General features: G+C 43.7%; 1 protein-coding gene across 1 annotated transcript; it reads right to left on the bottom strand.

Moving 5' to 3' along the window:
• Window positions 1-371: 371 nt before the first annotated feature.
• Window positions 372-27486, bottom strand: LOC135510568 (nectin-4-like). Its single transcript, XM_064931581.1, is given in 12 exon segments — window positions 372-3657; window positions 3908-4084; window positions 4430-4492; window positions 4890-4965; window positions 5076-5235; window positions 5501-5652; window positions 19545-19662; window positions 20358-20636; window positions 21097-21264; window positions 21567-21642; window positions 21751-21872; window positions 26917-27486. Coding segments are annotated over 12 exon segments (1890 nt in total). The 5' UTR covers window positions 26972-27486; the 3' UTR covers window positions 372-3213.

The raw sequence follows: 27486 nt of genomic DNA, 5'->3' as shown, positions 1-27486 counted from the left end.
CAATGCCATACACGTGGTCTGCAGTTGTGAGGTCAGTTGGACGTACTGCCAAATTCTCTAAAACAACATTGGAGTCGGCTTATGGTAGAGAAATTAAGTCAATTCTCTGGCAACAACTCTGGTGAACATTCCTGCAGTTGGCATGCAAATTGCACGCTCCCTCAAAACTTGAGACATTTGTGTCATTGTGTTGTGTGACAAAACTGCACATTTTAGAGTAGCCTTTTATTGTGCACCTATGTAATGATCTTGCTGTTTAATCAGCTTCTTTATATGCCACCTGCCAGGTGGATGGATTATCTTGGAAAAAGAGAAATGCTCACTAACAGGAATGTGCTGGCTTCTGATTAAATTAGCTTTTTGTGCATATGGAACATTTCTGTAATATTTTATTTCAGCTCACCCGGGGCTTATAAAAAATCCTGCTATGCCCTCCGACGAACCATCAAACAGGAAAAGTGTCAATACAAGGCTAAGATTGAATCGTACTACACCGGCTCCGACACTCTTCTTATGTGGCAGGGCTTGCAAACTATTACAGACTACAAAGGGAAGCACAGTCACAAGCTGCCCAGTGACACGGGCCTACCAGACGAGCTAAATCACTTCTATGCTTGCAAGCAACACTGAGGCATGCATGAGAGCATCAGCTGTTCCGGATGACTGTGTGATCACACTCTCCGTAGTCGACATGAGTAAGACCTTTAAACAGGTCAACATACACAAGGCCGCGGGGCCAGACGGTTTACCATGACGTGTGCTCCGGGCATGTGCTGGCCAACTGGCAGGTGTCTTCACTGACATTTTCAACATGTCCCTGATTGAGTCTGTAATATCAACATGTTTCATGTTTCAAGCAGACCAACATAGTCCCTGTGCCCAAGAACACGAAGGCAACCTGCCTAAATGACTACGGACCCGTAGCACTCACGTCCGTAGCCATGAGGTGCTTTGAAAGGCTATCATGGTCCAAACACACCAAGACAGTTGTGAAGAGGAGCACGACGGCACCTTTTCCCCCTCAGGAGACTGAAAAGATTTGTCATTGGTCCCCAGATCCTCGAAAAGTGACCGGTTTGCATCACCAACTGGTATGGCAACTGCTTGGCATCTGACCGTAAGGCGCTACAGAAGGTAGTGCGTACGGTCCAGTACATCACCGGGGCCAAACTTCCTGACATCCAGTACCTAGGCGGTGTCATTGGAAGGCCCAAAAATGGTCAAAGACTCCAGTCACCCAAGTCATAGACTGTTCTCTCTACTATCGCACGGCAAGCGGTACCAGAACGCCAAGTCTAGGACAAAAAGGCTCTTTGACAGCTTCTACCCCCAATCCATAAGACTTCTGAACAGTTAATTAAATGGCCCCCCGGACTACATACATTGAAAACTGTTGAGCATGAAAAACCCAGCCGCATTGCAGTTCTTAACACAAACCGGTACGCATTGGCACCTACTACCATACCCAGTTTAAAGGCACTTAAATCTTTTGTCTTGTCCTTTCACCCTCTGAATGGCACATAAACACAATCCATGTCTCAATTGTCTCAAGGCTTAAAAATACTTCTTTAAGCTGTCTCCTCCCCTTCATCTACACTGATTGAAGTGGATTAACAAGTGACATCAATAAGGGATCACAGCTTTCACCTGGATTAACCTTGTCAGTCTATGTCATGGAAAGAGCAGGTGTTCATAATGTTTTGTACACTCAGTGCATGAAGGTAATACATTCACTTAGAGATAACGTTACAGTATTATACAAAGGAAAAGAGTTAAAAACCACAGAATGATACCACTGCTCTCCTAAAGAAGAATGTGTGTGTGAGTCCAACGTTTCATACATGGAAGCCTGTGCATAAAATACAATTACAGCAGTGGAGGCTGATGGGAGGAGCTATAGGAGGACTGGCTCATTGTAATGGCTGAAAATGAATGATGGAACGGTATGAAACACATCGCACATATGTAAACCACATGTTTGACTCCGTTCCATCAATACCATTCCAGCAATTACAATGAACTCATCCTCCTATAGCTCCTCCCACCAGCCTCCACTGAATTACAAGTATATGTGTACAAACCTGTGAAATACAGTAAGATGTTCCCAGGAACATGGCATGAAAGAAACACTTATGTACAGAATGAAATTACATCCTATTCCCTATCTAGTGCACTACTTTTGCCCAGGGCTCATAGGGCTCTGGTCAAAAGTAGTGCATTATGTAGGGAATAAGGTGTCAATTTGGCCGCACTCAAGTCATTATAATACAGTAGATTCAAACATAATACTATTTTGGCCTACAAAGCAAAGGCTATTTTTACTGTATTCATACAAACAAAGGCATATTGCAGTTATCTTGTCTGTGGCGTAAGAAAATAGAAGACCAATACTTTTTCCCACTTCTAGTACATTTACACATAGGCTCTCACTGTGCTCAGGTGTCAGATGCTTTGTTTAACCTCTTGTCTAAAATGCAGTCTTCAGCTTTTGACATCTTAGACTACAGCGAGTTCAAAGTTTGTGCACACCCACGTTTCATGGCAAGGAGGGGTATTCTCCAGATAAACTCCTGCCACACGTCAAGTCAAAAAGATGGACTCCGTCTTAGGGTGAACAGAACACTACGGGATGTATCCTCATCTAGAAGGAAGGAGGGTGGAAGTTCGCCAACATGGATTCCACTAGGCAGGCTCTATTGGTGCGTAGTTGATATTCTAATCTTGTACCTTAGTCCTGTCACCAAGTCGTTGTAGCAAAAAAGCTTTACAATAATAAAGCACAGCAGTTTTTTAGTTCCTCTCAGTTTGATGCTTCCTGGGCCTGGAGGGATTATTATTGCTGTGATACAAAGACTACTTTTGTCTGTCTATGTCCAACCTGACATTCATGTGCTTTTAATTTCACATCACACGTGTCCAGCTTCTCCCCTGTGATATGTATGTGTTACTTATTTGTAACTCTACGCCAAGGAGTCTTTCTTGAAAGAAGCTTTACTTGCTGATCATAAATGTCTGAGCGCTTGAGCCGAAGGTGGAGGTATATTTCAGAAGTGAAAAGTAGGTAAACTGGCTGCCACCGAGGCACGCCACCAACGACCTTGTATCCCAAACAGTCACAACCAATCACATACAAAGCACTGTTAGAGTGGTGTTGTGTAGCAAAGTGTGCCTCATCGTAGACTATGTCACCGGCCCTTACCCAGCCCTACCGCCCTATACAATCTGGGCCTTGTGGATGAAGGAGGCGTGTGGTGATGAGGTGAGGAGGATGCCATTGGGCTGGTATTTGGGGAGCGGTTTGGGTCTCAATGTTCCATTGTTCTGCTGGAAGTGAGGGTTGAGTCCACATTCTACTTCTGAGATCTGAGAACTGTTGGTCTTGCTGTCCTGGTCTTCTGACCTCCCCTGATCCAACGGACTCATCCTGGGGCACGTTTCCCACTCCCCCTCCACACCTTCATCCTCCTCTTCGTCGTCTGTGATGGGAGGATTGTTGCAACTGAGAGGGGAGTGGGTGTTCCTGCTACCGGGCCCCTGTCGTATATGTAAACCCCACTCCATTGGGATGATGGCACTGCTGGTCAGGGACCTCAGCAGCTCAACGGACTGTTCCATGGGGAAGGGAGAGGGTTGGAGAGGGGGGTGGAGATGGTTTGACTGTGAGACAAGTGGTAAATATGTGGTTAGATAAAGGAAAATAAGACTCATCCATAACTATAGATCATTTGAATATCTCTAGCAATCTCTACTAAACCTATGAGTTTAAAAGGTTTAAAAGAAATTGACTATGTCATTTGTGATGCCTCATGTCTAGCGTTGCACCAGAAATTCTGAAAGAACAGCGAATTTATAAAAATTTCACTGAATTTTAACCCCCCCCCCCCCACACACACACACACACACTTACCAAAGACATGGTGCTGTTCTGCTCATTTGACTCCACCCTAAGTCTGTTCTCCTCTCTGTCCATGGCTCTGCTCTCCCTCCCTCTTCGTGAAGAATTGTACAGAAGAGGTCAACCCAGGTAGTCTAGCCCCCCGCTCCCTACCAGAGGAGATCGACTCTCCCTAATGCGCCCTTGCTCCTGTGTGTGAAGGAAAGGGAGAAAAAGATCACTTTAAACACATTATGCACTGAAGAGTCTGATTTAAGATGGCTTCCAAAGCAGGAGTCCCAGAAAAGAAGATGGAGGGAAAGCATGAAGTCTTAATAACTTAATAAAGTATAATTAATATACAGCATGCACTACTTTTCTTTTCACATAAATGTTAAAGAAAAGAAGCTCCTTGCATTTAATTAAATTATATAAATGTTAAAATTAGAATGAGATTTGCCTGCCCTGCGCAGCTCAGAACTTAGCGGCCATGCATCTGGAGGCTAAATCGGAGGTCTCCCTCACATGCAGAGAAAGAGTTAAATGGAGACTGACCACTACAGAGGACAGACTGGTCCGCAGTGTCCCCTCCACTCTGAGAGGGATATCCTCCTCTGTCTAAAAGAACAGGGGATAAGAAAGAGATGGAAGGGAGAGAGGGAGGGAGGGGGGAGAGAATGAGACAGGGACATAGAGTGAGGGAGAGAGAGAAAAAAATGACCATATTAACTTCAAGCAAATAGATAATGCTCATGGAAGTGCTAGTATTTATTTACAGAATGACAGCATGCCTAGACCACAGACCAGTGGAGGCTAGTTGGAGGAGCTATAGGAGGACGGGCTCATTGTAATGGCTGGAATGGAATAAATAGAACGGTATCAGACATGAAAACCATATGTTTGACTCCGTTCCATTTATTTCATTCCAGCCATTATAATGAGCCCATCCTCCTATAGCTCCTCCCACCAGCCTCCACTGCCACATACTGTAAGATATGGTGATTTAATATCCTACCTGTCCTCTAGTGTCCATACTGACTGAGTTCATTTTCCTGAAAGATGCCTGTCTGGAGAGAGTACTGATCTCCTCCCTGAGAGACAGAGGCATTGTAAAATATTCGGAATTACTGTTTCGGCGTAACATTTATCCTTAAGATTCTATAATATTTTAGGGGAGTTACTGTAAAGTTTGAAAACATACTTCCTCACAGTGAGTTCCCTCGACAGTTTCTTGTTCTTGCGTTTGTGGTGACGGGTCACAGAGATGACTATGATGATCATGACTAGAAGCAGTACTCCGGCCACTCCTCCCACTATTACCATCAGGAGACTGTCGAACGACGCCTGCTTCTGAGGCAACTCTGAGGGAGAAGGACAATAGGAAGTGATGTCATATTCAAAGAGATACAGAAATACACATCATTTTGAAAATGTGTGTGTGATTGTATAAACTGGCTTTGTTAGCTAAACTTCTTTGTTTAACAGAACAAAGGTATTTTACAGAATTTTGTTTCAGGATACAAAAATAAATGAAAAGTAAAATACAACATATATATCCAGGACTAAAGTAAGACAATTATTACTCATTCAATATCGCTCTCTAACATAAGTGATAGCCCAACCTACCTGTCACAGTGATCTCCACCTCTGCGTTATCCGCCCCCACAGAGTTCATGGCCACACATTGGTAGATGCCAGCGTCCGTCAGGACGAGGGGCCGATTAAACAGCAAGGATCCATTCCCTGTGGTCACTCCCTCTGGTAGGTCTCCGCCCTTTCTGCACATAACAGAAATACTATAGCACTTAACATTGGGTTTAACAGAACAGTACAGTTTATATCTTACAATAATGGTCTGAATGCCATAACTCTATAAACACCCAACAACACCACAAGGTACTTAATTGAACCTGAATGCACCCCTTTAACACACCCATCAGTAACACACAAAACATCACATTCAAAACAACAACACTAACCTGAATATCATAGCAACACAGCCCAAAATAATATTGACTATGGATCACCAACCACACTTCCCTGAAAGGACCACGACAATGATATAAAGAAAAACATGACTCAGAATTTGTGGGTGCAACAAATTCATTAAAATGGCTTATTTCTGACCACTACTCTAGCTTTGAGCTGTGTTTTGGACCTTTTGAACATACCCCCATTTGAGCAGGAGGAACCAGAAACAGGAACCGTACAGTTTTGTATATAGATATAGATCACACAGCATGATTATGTTCCAAACAAATCCAATTCCTTACCCCCATACCTCCCCACTCCTTCTTCCCCTTCCCCAGTTCCTTGTCTTTCATCCCTCCTTTTCGTGGCCCACACTCTTCCCTTTACCCCCCCAGCCCCCCACCCCACCCCCTTCCCCTCCCTCTTGTGAAACTGTCTCCTCTGTCTGCCCTTGCACAAGCTGCAACACGACACTATGACAGCAGGGTTATTACTTCTGCTGCTGCAAGTACAAAGAAGGAAACTGGTTTGCCCACTGCAACGGGCGTGTGTGTGTGTGTGTGTGTGTGTGTGTGTGTTAGGATGAGTACGAAAGTTTGTGATCAAGTAAGGAGAGATTGAATGTAAAAAAGAGATCTGGGTCTTAAGTATAAAAGTGTGAGATAGAGGTGAGTCAGTGTGTGTGTGTGGGGGGGGGGGATTGTGAGTGTCTTGTGTCTTTGTACTTTCGTGTGTGTGGTATATATCTGTTACTCACACGCAAACACACCTTACTGTAGGTGTGTTCATGTGACTAATAGCTTTAGACTTGGTGACAAATTTCTCACAAGATCTAGTAAACCACACATATAAAAATATAGAAAACATAATTAATCATACTCAATCATAACTTCTATAAATCTAACCAGACATACAGCCTGACACACATGATACAATTTCCCTAAAGGCCTATCTGTAATTTTATTAAGAATTATTAATTTTCAATAGATGGTTCGTTTTACCTCCACCCTCTACCACACCCAGAGAATGGTTTAATCCACCTAACAGCAGGATGTCTTCCAAACGCTGCCAGAAAAATTACTCAAGTGAAAAACCACAAGAACTTCAGTCAGCTCTCTCTGCCTTCATTGGATTACTTTAGCACTGTCGGCAATCATCACCGTGAATTACAATATATCTGAGATAGATGTTCCATTTGAACTGTCCCTGAACCAAAAGTGTATTACTATTTATCTAACCTTTATTTAAAAACCTCACAGGAGGTTGGTGGCACCTTAATTGGGGAGGGCGGGATCGTGTTAATGGCTTGAGCGGACTCAGTGGAATGGTCAAATACATCCAACACATTGTTTGATGCCATCCATTCCAGCCATTATTATGAGCCGTCCTCCCCTGTACTACATGCTCCGGGATCTTTGGCAACTATTGAAGGGGTATTTCACCCTGGCATATAGTCATTACTATATCATCAACATCACATTTATCCAAACTACAAGCTCGAACATTTTCATTTCACTGGTAGAATCGGGAAGTTTCGACTCCCTGTGTATTGGTCTGCTCATAGTGAACCTCAAAGTCCGGCATTCATAGTGGATACTGATACCGCACGCTAGGTAGAGGAGACGTGCACAAACACTTGAATAATGGTGTTGTTTACTTCGAACGACCAACACACAGTAATCTCAGAACTTCTTTAGAAAATATTTTATTTATTTTTTAAAACGTTTATTTTTCACTGTTTGTCCTCATGCCCGTGTGATGTTCTATGCCTTGCTGTCCTAATTACAAACAAGCATCATATTTCACCATTCTACCTACAAGACTCACCCTGATTCTGCGGCTATCAAGAATGATGCGGTGACCTAAAGATTATCAGGGATTTTCAGGCTGAACTGATGGGCAATGCATTTCGACGACAGCTGAGAAGTGATGCGATACCATCAATTGTTTCCCCCTCACAACAAAACAGAAGATTCTCAATTAGAGGTGACCTAACGTTAGCTAGCTTGCTAGCCTAGCTGGATAAGTTAGCTAGCTAACATTGCAGTCCTGTATTGAACTCTGAAAGCCAATCAGCTAAATCATATAGCTATCTACAGTATATTTCAGTATACACACGGTCAATCAATTTCGCCTATGCCATGGTGGTCACTGCTGGACTGGTAACTTAACTACCTTCAGCAGAGTAAACATGTTTGTTTATTTGTTCTATCTTTGACTGACGTTAGCTGACGTAAGATAGCTAATGTTACCAAATAAAGTATCTCAATTTGGTAGCCATCTATTCCACCCTTGTCTGGAAAACACTCCGTTACTAAAAATAGAATTGCCCATACAGCTAACTGTTGGTGGCAATGATGAATCTGTATAAATCTATGGTTGGTTCTCAGCCAGTCTCAGCTGGCTAGCAATCTTGCTGTCAATTTTGTGACGCTAGTTAGATAACAGCAAGCTGACAGTATTGGAAGGTCCATGTTAGGTATGCATAGCTAGCCAGTCTAATAGAGATCAATGCAATTAAGTGTAGTGGTTAAAGGACGGCTCATAATAATGGCTGAAACATAGCAAATGGAATTGCATCAAACCCCGTGTTTGATGTATTTGATACCATTCCAAAAATTCTGCTTCAGTCATTGCCACAAGCCTATCCTCCCCAATTAAGTTGCCACCAAACTCCTGTGGTGCAGAATCTCATTCCACCAAGATGTGCTTCCAAACCCGAGCTCTGCACAAGGTGAAAGTAAATTGGTTAAAGTTATGGAGCACAGCAAGATTGTGGGACAGAAACCAGCAAGGGGCACTGAAAGATATAAAATCAAGACTACAACAGTAATGACACAATCACCTCATTCTCTCTACAGATTCTCAAAACATAATACAAAGACATCTACAAAATTCACCTCCAAAGGGCTTCTATTGACAAGGAGGATTTGCCAATGGACTGGGGGAGGTTTACAGACAGCACTTTGAGATGTGTAAGGGGTTTTTGGTTGTGCTTAGACAGTACATTTATTGTTGTGTATGAGAGCGATTGAGGTGCCATTTCTCCTCAATCTCCTATACACAACAATTCATACTGTGTATGCACTGCCTTCCTAAGACTTTTCACATCTTTAGCCACCCAGCCCATTCAATTTATTGATTTATCTTTTCTCTCAGAAGCAGCTCCCAATGTCCCCTCATTAAGCAATACGCTAGCCGGTCCCATTCGGTTGATACCTTTACCAACGTGTTGCCCTATGTCCCTTCCACAAAAAGTGTAAAATGCTAAGACCACAACCATATCTTTCCAGGAGATGTGCAGTACCAGCAAATCTTCTACAAGAAGACCAAACATTTGGTGGTTAAGAAGCCCTACACCACTTTTGGCCGAGTCTTATCCAGCTGGCCGTTCACCGCAGACAGGACAGGCCCATCGCAATAAGCACAAAGAGTCTTCGCTTCCCAAGCCAACCATTGCCAGTGTACCGAAGCCTGATAAATAAAATAAAATTGCATTGGTCGCATACACATATTTAGCAGATGTTACTGCAGGTGTAGCAAAATTCTTGTGTTCCTAGCTCCAACAGTGCAGTAATATCTAACAACAATACACAGAAATCTAAAAAGTAAAACAATGGAATTGAGAAATATTGAAATATTAGAATGAGCAATGTCGGAGTCCAGAGTATATCAGTGGAGCCTGCTGAGGGGAGGACAGCTCATAATAATGGCTGGAACGGAGTAAATGGAATGCCATCAAACCATGTGTTTGATGTATTTGATACAACTCCACTAATTCCGCTCCAGCCATTACCATGAGCCCGTCCTCCCCAATTAAGGTGCCACAAACCTCCTGTTGAACTCTTGGCTTTCTCTCAACCAGCTTCATGAGGTAGTCACCTGGAATGGATTTCAATTAACATGTGTGACTTGTTAAAAGTTCATTTGTGGAATTTCTTTCCTTAATGCGTTTGAGCCAATCAGTTGTGTTGTGACAAGGTCAGGGTGATATACAGAAGATAGCCATATTTGCCCTATTTGGGCTAAGACCATGTCCATATTGCAAGAACAGCTCAAATAAGCAAAGAGAAATGACAGTCCATTACTTTAAGGCATGAAGGTCAGTCAATACGGAACATTTCAAGAGCTTTAAATGTTTTTTCAAGTGCAGTTGCAAAAACTATCAAGTGATATGATGAAACTGTCTCTCATGAGGACCGCCACAGGAAAGGAAGACCCAGAGTTACCTCTGCTGCAGAGGATAAGTTCATTAGAGTTACCAGCCTCAGAATTCGACAATTAACTGCACCTCAGATTGCAGTCCACATAAATGCTTCACAGAGTTCAAGTAGCAGAAACATCTCAACATCAACTGTTCAGAGGAGACTGTTAATCAGGCCTCCATGGTCCAATGCTGCAAAGTAACAACTACTAAAGGACACCAATAAGAGGAAGAGATTTGCTTGGGCCTAGAAACATGCGCAATGGACATTAGACCTGTGGAAATCTGTCCTTCGGTCTGATGAGTCCAAATTTGAGATTTTTGGTTCCAACTGTCGTGTCTTTGTGAGATGCAGAGTTGGTGAACGGATGATCTCCGCATGTGTGGTTCCCACCATGAAGCATTGAGGAGGAGGTATGATGGTGTGGGGGTGCTTTGCTGGTGACACTGTCAGTGATTTGTTTAGAATTCAAGGCACACTTAACCAGCATGGCTACCACAGCATTCTGCAGAGTGTTCAGGATCTCAGACAGGGGCAAGGTTCACCTTTCAACAAGACAATGACTCTAAGTACACAGCCAAGACAATGCAGGAGTGGCTTCAGGACAAGTCTCTAAATGTCCTTGAGTGGTCCAGCCAGAGCTGAAACAAATGGAACATCTCTGGAGAGACCTGAAAATAGCTGTGCAGCGACACTCCCCATCCAACTTGAGAAGAGCTTAAAAAGATCTGCAGAGAAGAATGGGAGAAACTCCCCAAATACAGGTGTGCCAAGCTTATAGCATCATAACCAATAACACTCTGTAATCACTGTCAAAGGTAGTGCTGAGTAGAGGGTCTGAATGCTTATGTAAATGTGATATTTCAGTTTTGTATTTTTTATATATTTGCAAAAAAATCTAAAAACCTGTTTTTGCTTTGTCATTATGGGGCATTGTGTGTAGATTGATGAGGGGGGGAAACCATATAATCCATTTTAAAATAAGGCTGTCACGTAACAAAATGTGGAAAAAGTAAAGGGGTCTGAATACTTTCAGAATGCACTGTATGTACAGTTGAAGTCGGAAGTTTACATACACCTTAGCCAAGTACATTTAAACTCAGTTTTTCACAATTCCTGACATTTAATCCTAGTAAAAATTCCCTGTTTTAGGTCAGTTAGGATCACCAGTTTATTTTAAGAATGTGAAATGTCAGAATAATAGTAGAGAAGGATTTATTTCAGCTTTTATTTCTTGCATCACATTCCCAGTGGGTCAGAAGTTTACATACACTCTGTTAGTATATGGTAGCATTGCCTTTAAATTGTTTAACTTGGGTCAAACATTTCGGGTAGCCTTCCACAAGCTTACCACAATAAGTTGGGTGAATTTTGGCCAATTCCACTTGACAGAGCTGGTGTAACCGAGTCAGGTTTGTAGGCCTCCTTGATCGCACATGCTTTTTCAGTTCTGCCCACAAATGTTCTATAGGATTGAGGTCAGGGCTTTGTGATGGCCACTCCAATGCCTTGACTTTGTTGTCCTTAAGCCATTTTGCCACAACTTTGGATGTATGCTTGGGGTCATTGTCCATTTGGAAGACCCATTTGCGACCAAGCTTTTACTTCCTGACTGATGTCTTCAGATGTTGCTTCAATATATCCACATAATTTTCCTACCTCGTGATGCCATCTATTTTGTGAAGTGCACCAGTTCCTCCTGCAGCAAAGCACCCCCACAACATGATGCTGCCATCCCTGTGCTTCACGGTTGGGATGGTGTTCTTTGGCTTGCAAGCCTCCCCCTTTTTCATCCAAACATAACGATGGTCATTATGGCCAAACAAGTTCTGTTTTTGGACCAGAGGACATTTCTCCAAAAGTATGATCTTTGTCCCCATGTGCAGTTGCAAACCGTAGTCTGGCTTTTAATGGCGGTTTTGGAGCAGTGGATTCTTCCTTGCTGAGCGGCCTTTCAGGTTATGTCGATATAGGACTTGTTTTACTGTGGATATAGATACTTTTGTACCTGTTTCCTCCAGCCTCTTCCCAAGGTCCTTTGCACTTTTCTCACCAAAGTACGTTCATCTCTAGGAGACAGAGCACGTCTCCTTCCTGAGCGGTATGACTGCTGCGTGGTCCCATGGTGTTTATACTTGTGTACTATTGTTTGTACAGATGAACGTGGTACCTTCAGGCATTTGGAAATTGCTCCCCAGGATGAAGCAGACTTGTGGAGGTCTTGGCTGATTTCTTTTGATTTTACAATGATGTCAAGCAAAGAGGCACTGAGTTTGAAGGTAGGCCTTGAAATACATCCACAGGTACACCTCCAATTGACTCAAATGATGTCAATTAGCCTATCAGAAGCTTCTAAAGCCATGACATAATTTTCTGCAATTTTCCAAGCTGTTTAAAGGCACAGTCAACCAAGTCTATGTAGACTTCTGACCCACTGGAATTGTGATTCAGTGAATTATAAGTGAAATAATCTGTAAACAATTGTTGGAAAAATTACTTGTGTCGTGCACAAAGTAGATGTCCTAACCGACTTTTCAAAACTATAGTTTGTTAACAAGAAATTTGTGGAGTGGTTGAAAAACAAGTTTTAATGACTCTAACCTAAGTGTATGTAAACTTCTGACTTCAACTGTACATGTGTGTATGTGTGATGGGATGTATAGAAAATATGGACCGTATATTGATAGAAAATGTAGTATATCTGAAGAATAGTATATATACATCAATAGTTAAAAAGGATAGGCCTTGACAGTATGTAAACATTATTTAAAGTGACCAGTGTTCCATTATTAAAGTGATCAGTATTCGCTGACTATGTACATAGGGAAGCAGCCTCTAAGGTGCATGGTAGAGTAACCGGGTGGTGGTTGTCTAGTGACAATGACTAAAGTACAGGGCAGGGTACTGGACAGGGGCTGGCTAGTGATGACTATTTAACAGTCTGATGGCCTTGAGATAGATGCTGTTTTAATCAGCTTAAAGGACTATAGCTGCGTTTACAAAGGCAGCCCAACTCTGATAGTTTTTCAGTAATTGGTGTTTTGATCAATTAGATCAGTTCTGAAAAAATATCTGATGTGATTTAAGACCAATTAGTGGAAAAAAATATCAGAATTGGGCTACCTGTGTAAACACAGCTATAGTTCTTTAAGCTGATTAAAACAGCATTTATCTCTTTTAGAATCAGGTGTGCTAGATTAGGTTTGGAGTAAACCTACAGGACAGTAGCTCTCCAGGAACAGGGCTGGAGAGCCGTGATGTAGAACCAACATAAAATAAATATTAATATTTTCTATCAATCTTTTAAATGTGTCTGCCCTTATGGACTCATAGAAGATATTCGTATCAGCTGTACAGGGCTCTGTAGCATCAAACAGATGCTAGACATTCAGATATCCAAAGAATGTTTGTTTATTTGTCAAAATCTAAAATACAGGAGAGTGTACACTGTTTCATGTTAACTCAAGAACTGGGTGTTCAACAACAATGTTGTATGGTAAAAGTAAAATTGTATGAACAGTATAGTACAGTGTGTCTCAGGTCTAGAGACAGTGCAGAGAATGGAAGTTACAGATTGTCACACCTTGCAACTAGAGATTGACATTTTATGAGACTCCTACTCTATTGCACAGTTTTAACAACAGTTGAACCATGCCAGCATGACATCAACATGAGGGTAGACTATTTGAACATGCATACATGTGCAAAGTCACAGAGATTACATGTACAACAAAACCTAGCCGAATAGAAAGAAATATGGCATAACACTCATACAAATGAGTTAAAGTAGGTAGGCAGACAGTATCTACCTGCAGCCATGTCTATCAGGCATGCTTAGGCAAATATTATTGTTATTATTATTTTAATTGTTTAACTTTACCCTTATTTTACCAGGTGAGTTGATTGAGAACACATTCTCATTTACAGCAACGACTTGGGGAATAGTTACAGGGGAGAGGAGGGGGATGAATGAGACAGTTGTAAACTGGGGGTGATTAGGTGACTAGGCTAACTATCTAGCGAACTCCAGTCATGTGCTAACATTTGCTGGTAAGCCTAGCTTTAGGTGTCTGGTTGTAAAGTTGTGGCTTGTTGTTTAGTAGCTAGCCATATCTAAGACTAAAAGAGAAGAGGTTACAAAAGATCTCATTGTAAAACCTTTTCTATTTTTAATCATAGATATGGCTACCAGTAGTTGTTTAGCTAGCTTAATTAGCTAGCTACCTAGCTAAGTTGGCAAAGAGAAAAATAATTACATTTCCCCCCCACTGTAACACACAGTAGTGGTGTGTGGGTAAAATCACTGTGGAAGACGAGCCAGGGGAAAAAATGCCATATTAGAACCTATATGTTGTGACCATTGCATTGTTTGCTCTATAACCAGTTCATGTGCCTTGCCACCGTGATATATAGGCCTAAGGCTGAGACAATAAGAAGACACAGTGGCAGAATCATTTCAACCACACCTTTGTTTCATCACAAAACCAGAGAGTAACCTCCACAAAGCATATTGCATGGAACAAGCAGTTACATAACTTACAGCATGGTCAAGCAAGTTAATGTTTCCGTCATTTTCGGACCACTAAACAACTATTGATTTAGAACCACGGAGAGTTGACGCAAGTCACAAAGAAAACAGGAGCTGCCACTGTTCCAGCACTATTTCAACTTCAACATTTCTACATCATGTAATCACCTCTGCTTAGTCCAATACAGTTCAAACTAAAAGATACCAAAAACTATTTAGTCCAATCAATGTAAGCTAAATATAATGTGGATGTCCATGGCTCTGATTTGTGTGCGTGGGAGTGCTTTGCAACAACAACAAAAAACATGTTGACTCACACTACCTATAGAGAAATGCCAATGCCATCCTCCTCTCTTTCATGTTGACAAAACGTTCTACCACACTGTCATACAGTACATGCTTAAATGTTTTGTTGTCCTAGGCTACCTGGCTAAAATGTTGCTCGCTAGCCTAACGTCCTTTCATGGGCAACGTTAACTAGTTGTTTTTTTGTTTTTTAATTAAAATTTCATCTTTTCATCTTTTAAGTTCTCATTTCATCTTTAAGTTCAAATTTCATCTTTAAGTTCTCATTTGCAACTGCCACCCTGGCCAAGATAAAGCATAGCAATTCGACACATACAACAAAACAGAGTTACACATGGAATAAACACAACATATAGTCAATAATACAGTAGAACAAAAGAAAACAAAAATTCTATATACAGTGAGTGCAAATGAGGTAAATTAAGGCAATAAATAGGCCATGGTGGCGAAATAATTACAATATAGCAATTAAACACTGGAATGGTAGATGTGCAGAAGATGAATGTGCAAGTAGAGATACTGGGATGCAAAGGAGCAAGATAAAGAAATAAATACAGTATGGGGATGAGGTAGCTGCTCTGACAGGTGGTGCTTAAAGCTAGTGAGGGAGATATGAGTCTCCAGCTTCAGAGATGATTTTTGCAGTTCGTTCCAGTCATTGGCAGCAGAGAACTGGAAGGAGAGGCAGCCAAAGGAAGAATTAGCTTTGGGGGTGACCAGTGAGATATACCTGCAGGAGCGCGTGCTACGGGTGGGTGCTGCTATGGTGACCAGTGAGCTGAGATAAGGCGGTGCTTTACCTAGCAGAGACTTGTAGATAACCTGTAGCCAGTGGGTTTGGCGACGAGTATGAAGCGAAGGCCAACCAACGAGAGCGTACAGGTCGCAATAGGGGGTAGTGTATGGGACTTTGGTGACAAAACGGATGGCACTGATAGACGGCATCCAGTTTGTTGAGTAGAGTGTTGGAGGCTATTTTATAGATGACATCACCGAAGTCGAGGATCGGTAGGATGGTCAGTTTTACGAGGGTATGTTGATGGAGATGCTTAATGTGAGTCTGGAAGGAGAGTTTACAGTCTAACCAGACACCCAGGTATTTGTAGTTGTCCACGTATTCTAAGTCAGAGCCATCCAGAGTAGTGATGCTAGACGGGTGAGCAGGTGCGGGCAGTGATCGATTGAATAGCATGCATTTAGTTTTACTTGCGTTTAAGAGCAGTTGGAGGCCACGGAAGGAGAGTTGTATGGCATTGAAGCTCGTCTGGAGGTTAGTTAATTAACACAATGTCCAAAGAGGGGCCAGAAATATACAGAATGGTGTTGTCTATGTAGAGGTGGATCAGAGAATCACCAGCAGCAAGAGCAACATCATTGATGTATACAGAGAAGAGAGTCGGCCCGAGAATTGAACACTTTGGCACACCCATAGAGACTGCCAGAGGTCCGGACAACAGGCCCTCCGATTTGACACACTGAACTCTATCAGAGAAGTAGTTGGTAAACCAGGCGAGGCAATCATTTGAGAAACCAAGGCTGTCGAATCTGCCAATAAGAATGTGATGATTGACAGAGTCGAAAGCCTTGGCCAGGTCGATGAATAGGGCTGCACAGTAATGTCTCTTATCGATGACCGTTATGATGTCATTTAGGACCTTGAGCGTAGCTGAGGTGCACCCATGACCAGCTCTGAAACCAGATTGCATAGCGGAGAAGGTACGGTGGGATTCGAAATGGTCGGTAATCTGTTTAACGTGGCTTTTGGAGACCTTAGAATGACAGGGTAGGATAGATATAGGTCTGTAGCAGTTTCGGTCTAGAGTGTCACCCCCTTTGAAGAGGGGGATGACCGCGGCATCTTTCCAATCTTTGGGAATATCAGACGATACGAGAGAGAGGTTGAACAGGCTAGTAATAGGGGTTGCAACAATTTCGGCAGATAATTTTAGAAACAGAGGGTCCAGATTGTCTAGCCCGGCTGATTTCTATGGGTCCAGATTTTGCAGCTCTTTCAGAACATCAGCTATCTGGATTTGGGTGAAGGAGAAATGGTGGGGACTTTAGCAGGTTGCTGTGGAGGGTGCCGGGCAGTTGACCGGGGTAGGGGTAGCCAGGTGGAAAGCATGGCCAGCCGTCGAGAAATGCTTTTTGAAATTCTCAAATTACAGTGGATTTATCGGTGGTAACAGTGTTTCCTAGCCTCAGGGCAGTGGACAACTGGGAGGAGGTGCGCTTATTCTCCATGGACTTTACAGTGTCCCAGAACTTTTTAGAGTTAGTACTATAGGATGCAAATTTCTGTTTGAAAAAACTAGCCTTAACTTTTCTAACTGCCTGTGTATATTTGTTCCTAACTTTCCTGAAAAGTTGCATATCACGGGGGCTGTTCGATGCTAATGCAGAATGCCAGAGGATGTTTTTGTGCTGGTCAAGGGCAGACAGGTCTGGAGTGAACCAAGGACTATATCTATTCCTATTTCTTAATGTTTTGAGTGGGGCATGCTTATTTAAGATGGTGAGGAAGGCACTTTTAAAGAATAGCCAGGCATCATCTACTGACGGGATGAGGTCAATGTCATTCCAGGATACCACGGCCAGGTCGATTAGAAAGGCCTGCTCGCAGAAGTGTTTTAGGGAGCATTTGACAGTGATGAGGGGTGGTTGTTTGGTCGCAGACCCATTATGGATGCAGGCAATGAGGCAGTGATCGCTGAGATCTTGATTGAAAATGGCAGAGGTGTATTTGGAGGGCGAGTTAGTTAGGATGACATCTATGAGGGTGCCCATGTTTACGGATTTGGGGTTGTACCTGGTAGGTTCATTGATAATTTGTGTGAGATTGAGGACATCATGCTTAGATTGTAGGATGGCCGGGGTGTTAAGCATGTCCCAGTTTAGGTCACCTAGTAGCACGAGCTCAGAAGATAGATGGGGGACAATATCGAGGGCACCGCTGGGGGCAGAGGGAGGTCTATAGCAAGCGACAACAGTGAGAGATTTGTTTCTTGAAAGGTGCATTTTTAGAAGTAGAAGCTCGAATTGTTTGGGTACAGACTTGGATAGTAATACAGAACTCTGCAGGCTATCTTTGCAGTAGATTGTTAACATTAGGCTTCTACATTTAGCTACATATTAAACTTCTATCCTCTCAGGCCAGGGGCACAATGTTTTATTTTATGGTTGGATCAGAATCGCTGTTATAATCATTGACCAGTACAGAGAATTAAGTAAAACCACAAGTCCAAATCCTTATCTCCATCCATGGCTAATTTAGGAAATGACCAATTTTAGCTAGCTTGCCACCGGAGGACAACCACATAACGAGTTTCTGTCAATGACGTATGCTCTTGATTCGATGTGAATGGAGTGAAGCCAAATCCAAACTGGTTTCCCTTTACACTTTTTTTTGGTGCACCAGGACCATTCAGAGTTGAGCTCACTCAGTTTAGCTCAATGCTGATTGACTATTTTATTTTAAAAATGATCAAGGGAGGCCAAATACTCACTGGCTTCCCTTGCATTCAATGCTATGGGCAGCAACAATTTCATACTCTTTTGGACCAGACTGCATCAGATAGATGGCCTACACATACAGAGACATAGGGACGCTGTTTCGCTCGCTCAGATTTTTTCTCCGGTGAGATACTGTACATTCAGCCGCTTGCGAATTGAAGGTCACTTTTTGGGGAAGCCCTTGGCATCCATGAGTACATGCCACTGGTAACACAGCAGAATGTTAGCCAGCAATACACAATATGGGTTTCAATAGATAAACTAAAGTTAGCTAGGTGGCTTGCAGGAAAAATAACTGACTTAGCTAGACACCGTATTTGCCATCTGCCCTCTTTGTGCTGGCATTTGCTGTAGCTGAGCTTCTAACGCTAACTAAATCCAAGTCTTTGTTTTGAATCATCTTTGCTAGCTAATTGATGCTCTATCGTCAAATTTGTGTTGATTAGAGGAATCACTTGAAGCCATTGCATCTGTCAGTTCTTAAAATTTTGCCCAAACGATTGTTGTTAGTGTCCACCTCCTTTTCAAAGAAGCCTGCCTTGGGGTAGGGACGGGGGCCAGAGCACGAAGAAACGTCCAAACACAAGTTGTCGTTTTTCAGTGACTGGAAAAAATGTCTGATTGTACATTTACTGATGAATCCACCGATAGGAACATTGCTGAAAGACATCAAATGGCTCTATCGAACAAGGACAACCATATCTACACCCACAAAAACGTATAGTGCGATCAGTATAACATAGAGCCTTTGCGAAAGGCCACAAAGCAGGACTAGACTATATGCATTTTTAGATACACACACACACACACCAGAGTGAAATTTAGAGCAATGACGTGGTGCACACATCTGCACAAATGTGTCCTAGCACGCAATCTTCGGGGACCACTTTTGACTCATGAGCGCCACTTTCACAACTACTGGCTAAAAAGTTTACAAAAGTACTGGAGAATCTCTTTAACCATGTAAGTCAATCAAGATTCAAGACAATCGCCTTATTATTGACAATGACTGCCTGGCAAGTGGCACAAAAAACAACTCCTGAATAACTGACTAATAGAATTACCAGTAAATCAAACTAAAACAGATTAGCCAGACATGATGTGAGTCAGACAGGCAGAGAGGGTAGGTTGGGAAAGTAAGTGTTACCTGGTCCAATTGAAACTCTGTGGTTTGGGGTTTCCTCCACTGACACAACTGAGGGCAGCTTCCTCCAGACCAGCATACCAGTTCTGATCAAACCCAGAGATCTCTGCATTGGGAGGATCTAGAATAGAGGAACATGATCAAAGTCATTATTTTGGCAGAACTGGCAGATACACAGAAATACACAATCACACACACTAATAATAAAGTCAGGATAAAAAAATGAGCTGTTAAAGATCTTCCTGGTGAGAAAGAAGCACAGTCAGCTTACAATGAAGTTACTTTAGATTCTGAATTCTGCCAGGGACTTTAAATAAAGAGGGGTATATTAAACGGAAAAGTCACCGAAGGCATAGAAGTCTGTATAAACATGTAGTGAAGTGTCACAATTAAAAATGATATTTCATCTAACGTCTAGATTCATAGTTAATAAAGGCCCAGTCCAGTCAAAAACTAGATTTTCCTGTGTTTTATATATATTTCCTCACTGAGGTGGAATAATTATGTGAAAACGATGATAATGTCCTTTTAGTGTGAGAGCTGTTTTAAAAGACTGCCTGTTTTGGTGGGTTGGATTTTTGGCTTTCCATGGTGACATCACCATGCGTTAAATTAGTTAATAGACCAATAAGAAAGAGAAGTCCAAGCCTCTCTGTTAATAACAGCAACAACAAAAAATCCCCTTGTAAAATGCCCTCTTCTAAGACCATTTGAATTGAAAACAATCACTAGAAGGTACTCTTGTGACCCTGAAATGATTTGATATTGAGATAAAAACGGCTGCATTGGACCTTTTAATGCGAAGTCTAAACTCACAGTGCACCACCAGGTTGTTGGTGATCCTGCGTGGTCCCTTCAGAGCCGGGTGCGTCACCAGACAGTCCAGCCTCTTCCCATCCATACTCCTCAGGGGATGCAGAGAAAAGTGGGTGGAGACTGAACCACCCTCCAAACTCCTGTTGTGTGATTGGCCTGGTAGTTCTGTGTCCCAGGAGAGGTGGGGCGGAGGGCGGGCCACAGAGCGGCAGGATGCAGCCAATTGGAAGGACTGGCCTTCGACAAGGATCACAGGGTCCAGGGAGGAGATGGGCGTGGCTGCGGGGGTCAAGGGTCAAATGTCAAAGGAATCAACTATTCCTTGGTCTTGGTGCTTGGGGAGGTGATCTTAGAACTGGTCTTAGTTGTTAATTGGAGGTTCAGCTGATCCTAGAACATTGTGACATGATGCTTCAGGGGGTGGAAGTTCTTAAACGATTAACTGGGATCAGCTTTATGATCCAAGCTGAAATCTAGATTTCTAATGTACCTTGTTAGGTAGATGTTTAAAAAACAGGACATTTTATCTTAAAAAGACAGCTGGATACACTGACAGTTACAATGACAGTTGTGGCTTACATGACTACTATCGCCACTAGAGCTATTGTTTTAGTTAATAATACTACAACTGACACCTGTAAACATCATCAATCATTATTATAATCATCGTCATCAGGACATTATACTCTGTAAATCCAAGTCCTACAATGAGTAAGGGGAAGCAAGGGGAGGGACTTACTCCACACGCTGAGTGACAGCTGTCGTTCGAAGTTCCCCGAGGGGAAGGTGCTGATGTGACAGTTGTACCTGCCCTCATCTGACTCAACGGTGTTCATGATGATCAGGGATGAGTCCACGGTGGGTTTCCTGCTGCTGAACCGCACACGCCCTGAGTACTGACCAAACTCTGAGAGAGGGGGAGATTGAGGAGAAGGGGAGGGGGGTCATACAGGGAGAGTAAAGAGGGGGGTGGGTGAGAGAGAGAAGAAGACAGAGTTAGAAAGAGAGATAGAGAGGAAGTGAGATATGGGGGTGGCAAATTGAGAGAAATGGAGTAGCTAGATAAAAACTGCATCTGTGGTTTTGTCTTCCACTCTAAATATAACTTGTAAGGCTTCAAGGGCTAGCAAAGCAAATGAACTACCAATACATAAAGAGATGGATGGTTGACACTCTTAGTACTTTAACATCTATATGTATGTGTCCTACCTGTGTGTCCGTCGGTGTGGTGTACTGTGATGATCTGGTCCTTGGTGCCATCTGCTTTCTCCTTGGTCCAGGTGACCTGTGACAATGAGAGACGAGACCATTCTGTTAGGGGCGTCTTTTCTAAGATAAAACCAGATATGTTGAACAGAGCATTATGGGTACTGTAGTAACTCATGCTACAGACCTGAACCACCACCTGGCCCACTTCCACTTTGAACTGGCAGGGCAGCCGGGTCTCAGCCTCAGCCAGGGAGTCGAAGAGGTACGGGGGAGAGGGCTTCACAAAGTCCCCCTGCACCACAGCGACTGGGGGGAGGGGGGGAGCGTGGGAAGGAGAGATGGCAGGGGGAGAAAGAGAGAGTTATTTATTTGTTGACTTTATTGCCCCCTTGGGGAAAATGTGTGTGGCATTGTTGACGTCATTTACAATAGAAATACAACACAATGTCACAGTGTAGTGAGAGAGATAATGAGAGTGAGTTGAAAGACATTCGGAAGACTGTGCACTGAACCATGACTGAGGATTTTGCAGTCTTAACACCTTCCTTACTGTCCTTTATATACTTCAGGGGGTGAGCGACAGAAAGAATGAGAAGAGAGGAGATGTAGAGGATAGAGAGATGTGGTTGTAAAGAAGACAGAGAGGCCAAGAGATGGGGGGTGGAGGAAGAGTACACAAAGAAGAAAGGGAGGCAGTCAGAGGGAGGACATAGAGCAAGCGATTCAATGTGTCAGTGAGGATATGTCGCTTGACTTGTTGCACTAGTGAACCTCCGAGTGTCCAGAGAAACACACACACATACTCACGTGCACACACACAGTGACTGCAAACGCATGCACACACACATGCAAACGTACACATATACGCACACGTATGTACGCACAACCTGACCTATTTGATGTAAACATCTTATATCATCTACAGTGGCACACTGTTTTGCCAGGTCACAACATTGATGATCCTTATAGAATGAAGGCCTGATTGCCATCTCCTTTTCTCATTAAAACAATATGTTATTTTTTGGCCAAACAGCTCACTCTTAGCGTAACAGAAAAAGCATTTATGCACCCTACCAAATACCAATACAAATGTTAAGTAAAAATGTTGTAATCATGCTCTATGTAGAGTATATTTTAGACCCATAATACATTTAGTTAAGGATACCAGTTCCAGATAACATGAACTCAGCAAAAAAAGAAACATTCCTTTTTCAGGACCCTCTTTCAAAGATAAATTTGTAAAAATCCAAATGACTTCACAGACCTTCATTGTAAAGGATTTAAACACGGTTTCCCATGCTTGTTCAATGAGCCATAAACAATTAATGAACATGCACCTGTGGAACGGTCGTTAAGACACTAACAGCTTACAGACAGTAGGCAATTAAGGTCACAGTTATGAAAACTTAGGACACTAAAGAGGCCTTTCTACTGACTCAAAAGAAAAATGCCCAGGGTCCCTGCTCAACTGCGTGAACGTGCCTTAGGTATGCTGCAAGGAGGCATGAGGAGTGCAGATGTTGCCAGGGCAATAAATTGCAATGTCCGTACTGTGAGACACCGAAGACAGCGCTACAGGGAGACAAGACAGACAGCTGATCGTCGTCGCAGTGGCATACCACGTGTAACAACACCTGCAGAGGATCAGTACATCCTAACATCACACCTGGGGACAGGTACAGGATGGCAACAACAACTGCCAGAGTTACAACAGGAACGCACAATCCCTCCATCAGTGTTCAGACTGTCTGCAATAGGCTGAGAGAGGCTAGACTAAGGGCTTGTAGGCATGTTGTCTGGTGAGGATCTGCCTTACATCACTGGCAACAACGTCGCCGGACCAGACAGGACTGGCAAAAAGTGATCTTCACTGACAAGTCACGGTTTTGTCTCACCAGGGGTGATGGTCGGATTCGCCTTTATCATCGAAGGAATGAACGTTACACCGAGGCCTGTACTCTGGAGCGGGATCGATTTGGAGGTGGAGGGTCCGTCATGGTCTGGGGCGGTGTGTCACAGCATCATGGGACTGAGCTTGTTGTCATTGCAGGCAATCTCAAAAAGTGCGTTACAGGGAAGACATCCTCCTCCCTCATGTGGTACCCTTCCTGCAGGCTCATCTGGACATGACCCTCTAGCATGACAATGCCACCAGCCATACTGCTCGTTCTATGCGACTTCCTGCAAGACAGGAATGTCAGTGTTCTGCCATGGCCAACGAAGAGCCCGGATCTCAATCCCATTGAGCACGTCTGGGACCTGTTGGATCGGAGGGTGAGGGCTAGGGCCATTCCCTCCAGAAATGTCCAGGAACTTGCAGATGCCTTAGTGGAAAAGTGGGGTAACATCTCACAGCAAGAACTGGCAAATCTGGTGCAGTCTATGAGGCGGAGATGCACTGCAGTACTTAATACAGCTGGTGGCCACACCAGATGCTGACTGTTACTTTTGATTTTGACCCCGCCTTTGTTCAGGGACACATTATTCTGTTTCTGTTAGTCACATGTCTGTGGAACTTGTTCAGTTTATGTCTCAGTTGTTGAATCTTGTTATGTTCATACAAATATTTCCGTATGTGAAGTTTGCTGAAAATAAATGCCGTTGACAGTGAGAGGACGGTGCTAAGTTTGCTAAGTTTATTATATGCCCATAGTAAAAGCTGTTTTGATATGGCTGTACTGATTCAACGGTAACCTTTGTTGTTGCTGAACTAATAGTTTGTGTGTGTGTGTGTGTGTGTGTGTGTCATGCGTGAGCATGTGTTTGTAAACAGCAGACAGATTGTCTTTAGTATGATTTATGTATTTACCAGTTCACTTTGTTGTCTACCATGCTGACAGGTGCTGTATTTTTCCATGTGAACAGTGTGTTACTGTTGTGTCACAATAGAGTTGTGAACATGGAGTAGGGGCAGGCAAGGCTTTGAGGTTTCCTGAGGAATCTGCCTGTGCAACATTACTGCCATAACACTCCACCTATGACACAGCATCCGGTCTGTCTGACTGACTGTCTCTCAAGATTAAATACACATTGCCAAGATAAGGATCTCTCTCTTTCTTCCCATCTACCGCTCTCTCTCTCACTCTCTCTCTCTCTCTCTGTCTCTCGCTGTTGCTGTCTTGCTCTATCACTCTGTCTCTCTTTCTCTGTCTCTCACTCTCTTCTCTGTCTCTGTTGCACTCTCTCTTGCTCTCTCTCTCCCCCTCTCTCTCTCTCTCCCTCCTGTCTCTCTTGCTGTCTTGCTCTATCACTGTCCCTCCCTCCCTCCCTCCCTCCCTCCCCTCCCTCCCTCCCTCCCTCCCTCCCTCCCTCCCTCCCTCCCTCCCTCCCTCCTCTGTCTCTCTTGCTGTCTTACTCTATCACTCTGTCTCTCTTTCTCTGTCTCTCGCTCTCTTCTCTGTCTCTGTTGCACTCTCTCTTGCTCTCTCTCTCCCTCCTCTCTCTCTTGCTGTCTTGCTCTATCACTCTGTCTCTCTTTCTCTGTCTCTGTTGCACTCTCTCTTGCTCTCTCTCTCTCCCCCTCTCTCTCTCTCTCTCCCTCCTGTCTCTCTTGCTGTCTTGCTCTATCACTCTGTCCCTCCCTCCCTCCCTCCCTCCCTCCCTCCCTCCCTCCCTCCCTCCCTCCCTCCCTCCCTCCCTCCCTCCCTCCCTCCCTCCCTCCCTCCCTCCCTCCTCTGTCTCTCTTGCTGTCTTACTCTATCACTCTGTCTCTCTGTCTCTCGCTCTCTCTCGCACTCTCTTCTCTGTCTCTGTTGCACTCTCTCTTGCTCTCTCTCTCCCCCTCCTCTCTCTCTTGCTGTCTTGCTCTATCACTCTGTCTCTCTTTCTCTGTCTCTGTTGCACTCTCTCTCTCTCCCTCCCGTCTCTCTTGCTGTCTTGCTCTATCACTCCCTCCCTCCCTCCCTCCCTCCCTCCCTCCCTCCCTCCCTCCTCCCTCCCTCCCTCCCTCCCTCCCTCCCTCCCTCCCTCCCTCCCTCCCTCCCTCCCTCCCTCCCTCCCTCCCTCCCTCCCTCCCTCCCTCCCTCCTCTGTCTCTCTTGCTGTCTTACTCTATCACTCTGTCTCTCTGTCTCTCGCTCTCTCTCTCGCACTCTCTTCTCTGTCTCTGTTGCACTCTCTCTTGCTCTCTCTCTCCCTCTCTCTCTCCCTCCTCTCTCTTGCTGTCTTGCTCTATCACTCTGTCTCTCTTTCTCTGTCTCTGTTGCACTCTCTCTTGCTCTCTCTCTCCCCCTCTCTCTCTCCCTCCTGTCTCTCTTGCTGTCTCCCTCCCTCCCTCCCTCCCTCCCTCCCTCCCTCCCTCCCTCCCTCCCTCCTCTGTCTCTCTTGCTGTCTTGCTCTATCACTCTGTCTCTCTTTCTCTGTCTCTCGCTCCCTCCCTCCTCTGTCTCTTGCTGTCTTGCTCTATCACTCTGTCTCTCTTTCTCTGTCTCTCGCTCTATCTCACTCTCTTCTCTGTCTCTGTTGCACTCTCTCTTGCTCTCTCTCTCTCTCCCTCTCTCTCTCCCTCCTCTCTCTCTTGCTGTCTTGCTCTATCACTCTGTCTCTCTTTCTCTGTCTCTGTTGCACTCTCTCTTGCTCTCTCTCTCCCTCTCTCTCGCCCTCCTCTCTCTCTTGCTGTCTTGCTCTATTACTCTGTCTCTCTTTCTCTGTCTCTGTCTCTGTTGCACTCTCTCTTGCTCTGTCTCTCGCTCTCACACTGACTCTCTGTTTCTTTCTGTCTGTCTCACACAAACCATGTCTTTGTTTTCCTCATTTAAAAAGTCATTATACATCAGCTTATATAAATACAGCACAGGACAATAGGCGCCTGCTGCAATCCTTCTCTGATCCTCAGAGAGAGAGAGAGAGAGAGAGAGAGAGAGAGAGAGAGAGAGAGAGAGAGAGAGAGAGAGAGAGAGAGAGAGAGGGAGAGAGAGAGAGAGAGAGAGAGAGAGAGAGAGAGAGAGAGAGGGAGAGGAGAGAGAGAGAGAGAGAGAGAGGGAGAGGGAGAGAGAGAGAGAGAGCACAGGAAAAGAGTCAGACTGAATCACAGACATGAGGGGGGAAATTGATCAACAGTAAACTGTTTTTCCTGAAATATCAGACAACTCCTCAAGTGTTGTTCATGTAATCCAGCAAAGACTAACCCAAGAAGCTGGACAAGAGCCAAAGTTGGCAGTAGCCTACTTATTTAAATATTCATATAAAAATCGACTTGCTAGGTCAATTACCAAAATCCATACAGTACAGATAAACCAAAACTGAAAATAGTTGTCATTATCGTCTGTTATTTTGTTTATAACGCTTTACTTAGCCCCTTTGCAGTGTTATTTCTCCTAGTCTAAACATTACATCATGAATAACCAACTTACTGAAACTCCAAAGGATCCACAGCAGTTGTGTCAGTCCGCCCAGGTCAGAGGTCATTCTCCCCGGTTCGGTGGAGTGGTCCGCCCGCCTTGATAGATCTGGAGACAGCTAGAGGTTTGTGGTCTGTTCTGATGCTTGAATTTGTTGTGACATTGGTCCAATTTCCACTTAACTTCCGTTCATGATCTTATCCCAGACAGTGAACTTTCTTTCATCCAGTGTCAAATCCAAGACAGGAATGTAAAAAAAACGTCTAGGCTAAAAGTCGTATAGATCCTCAGATTTAGCCAACATTTATGATTCGACCATGTCTGGCTTGTTGTTGTTGGCTTATCTTATTCCAAAAAATCCTTTGGAAAGTTGTTCTCTCTCAATGTGAAAAGTACTGCTTATTCCTTTCTTTGCATTTTGGAAAAGTAATTGATTCCTAGTGAAATGCACAAATGATGTTCTGTTTCTTTGACACAAGCACACCATATTCTGGCTTCTCAAAAGTAGGAGCGGTTACCTGTTTTCTTGGGTACACCTGTTACAAGCACGCTCTCGCTCTCTCGCTCTCTCTGACACACAGA

The sequence above is a fragment of the Oncorhynchus masou genome, chromosome 23 (assembly GCF_036934945.1).
Source record: "Oncorhynchus masou masou isolate Uvic2021 chromosome 23, UVic_Omas_1.1, whole genome shotgun sequence".
NCBI lineage: Eukaryota > Metazoa > Chordata > Actinopteri > Salmoniformes > Salmonidae > Oncorhynchus > Oncorhynchus masou.
Note: the sequence above shows the minus strand (reverse complement) of the source record. Positions and strands in the feature narration are given on the sequence as shown.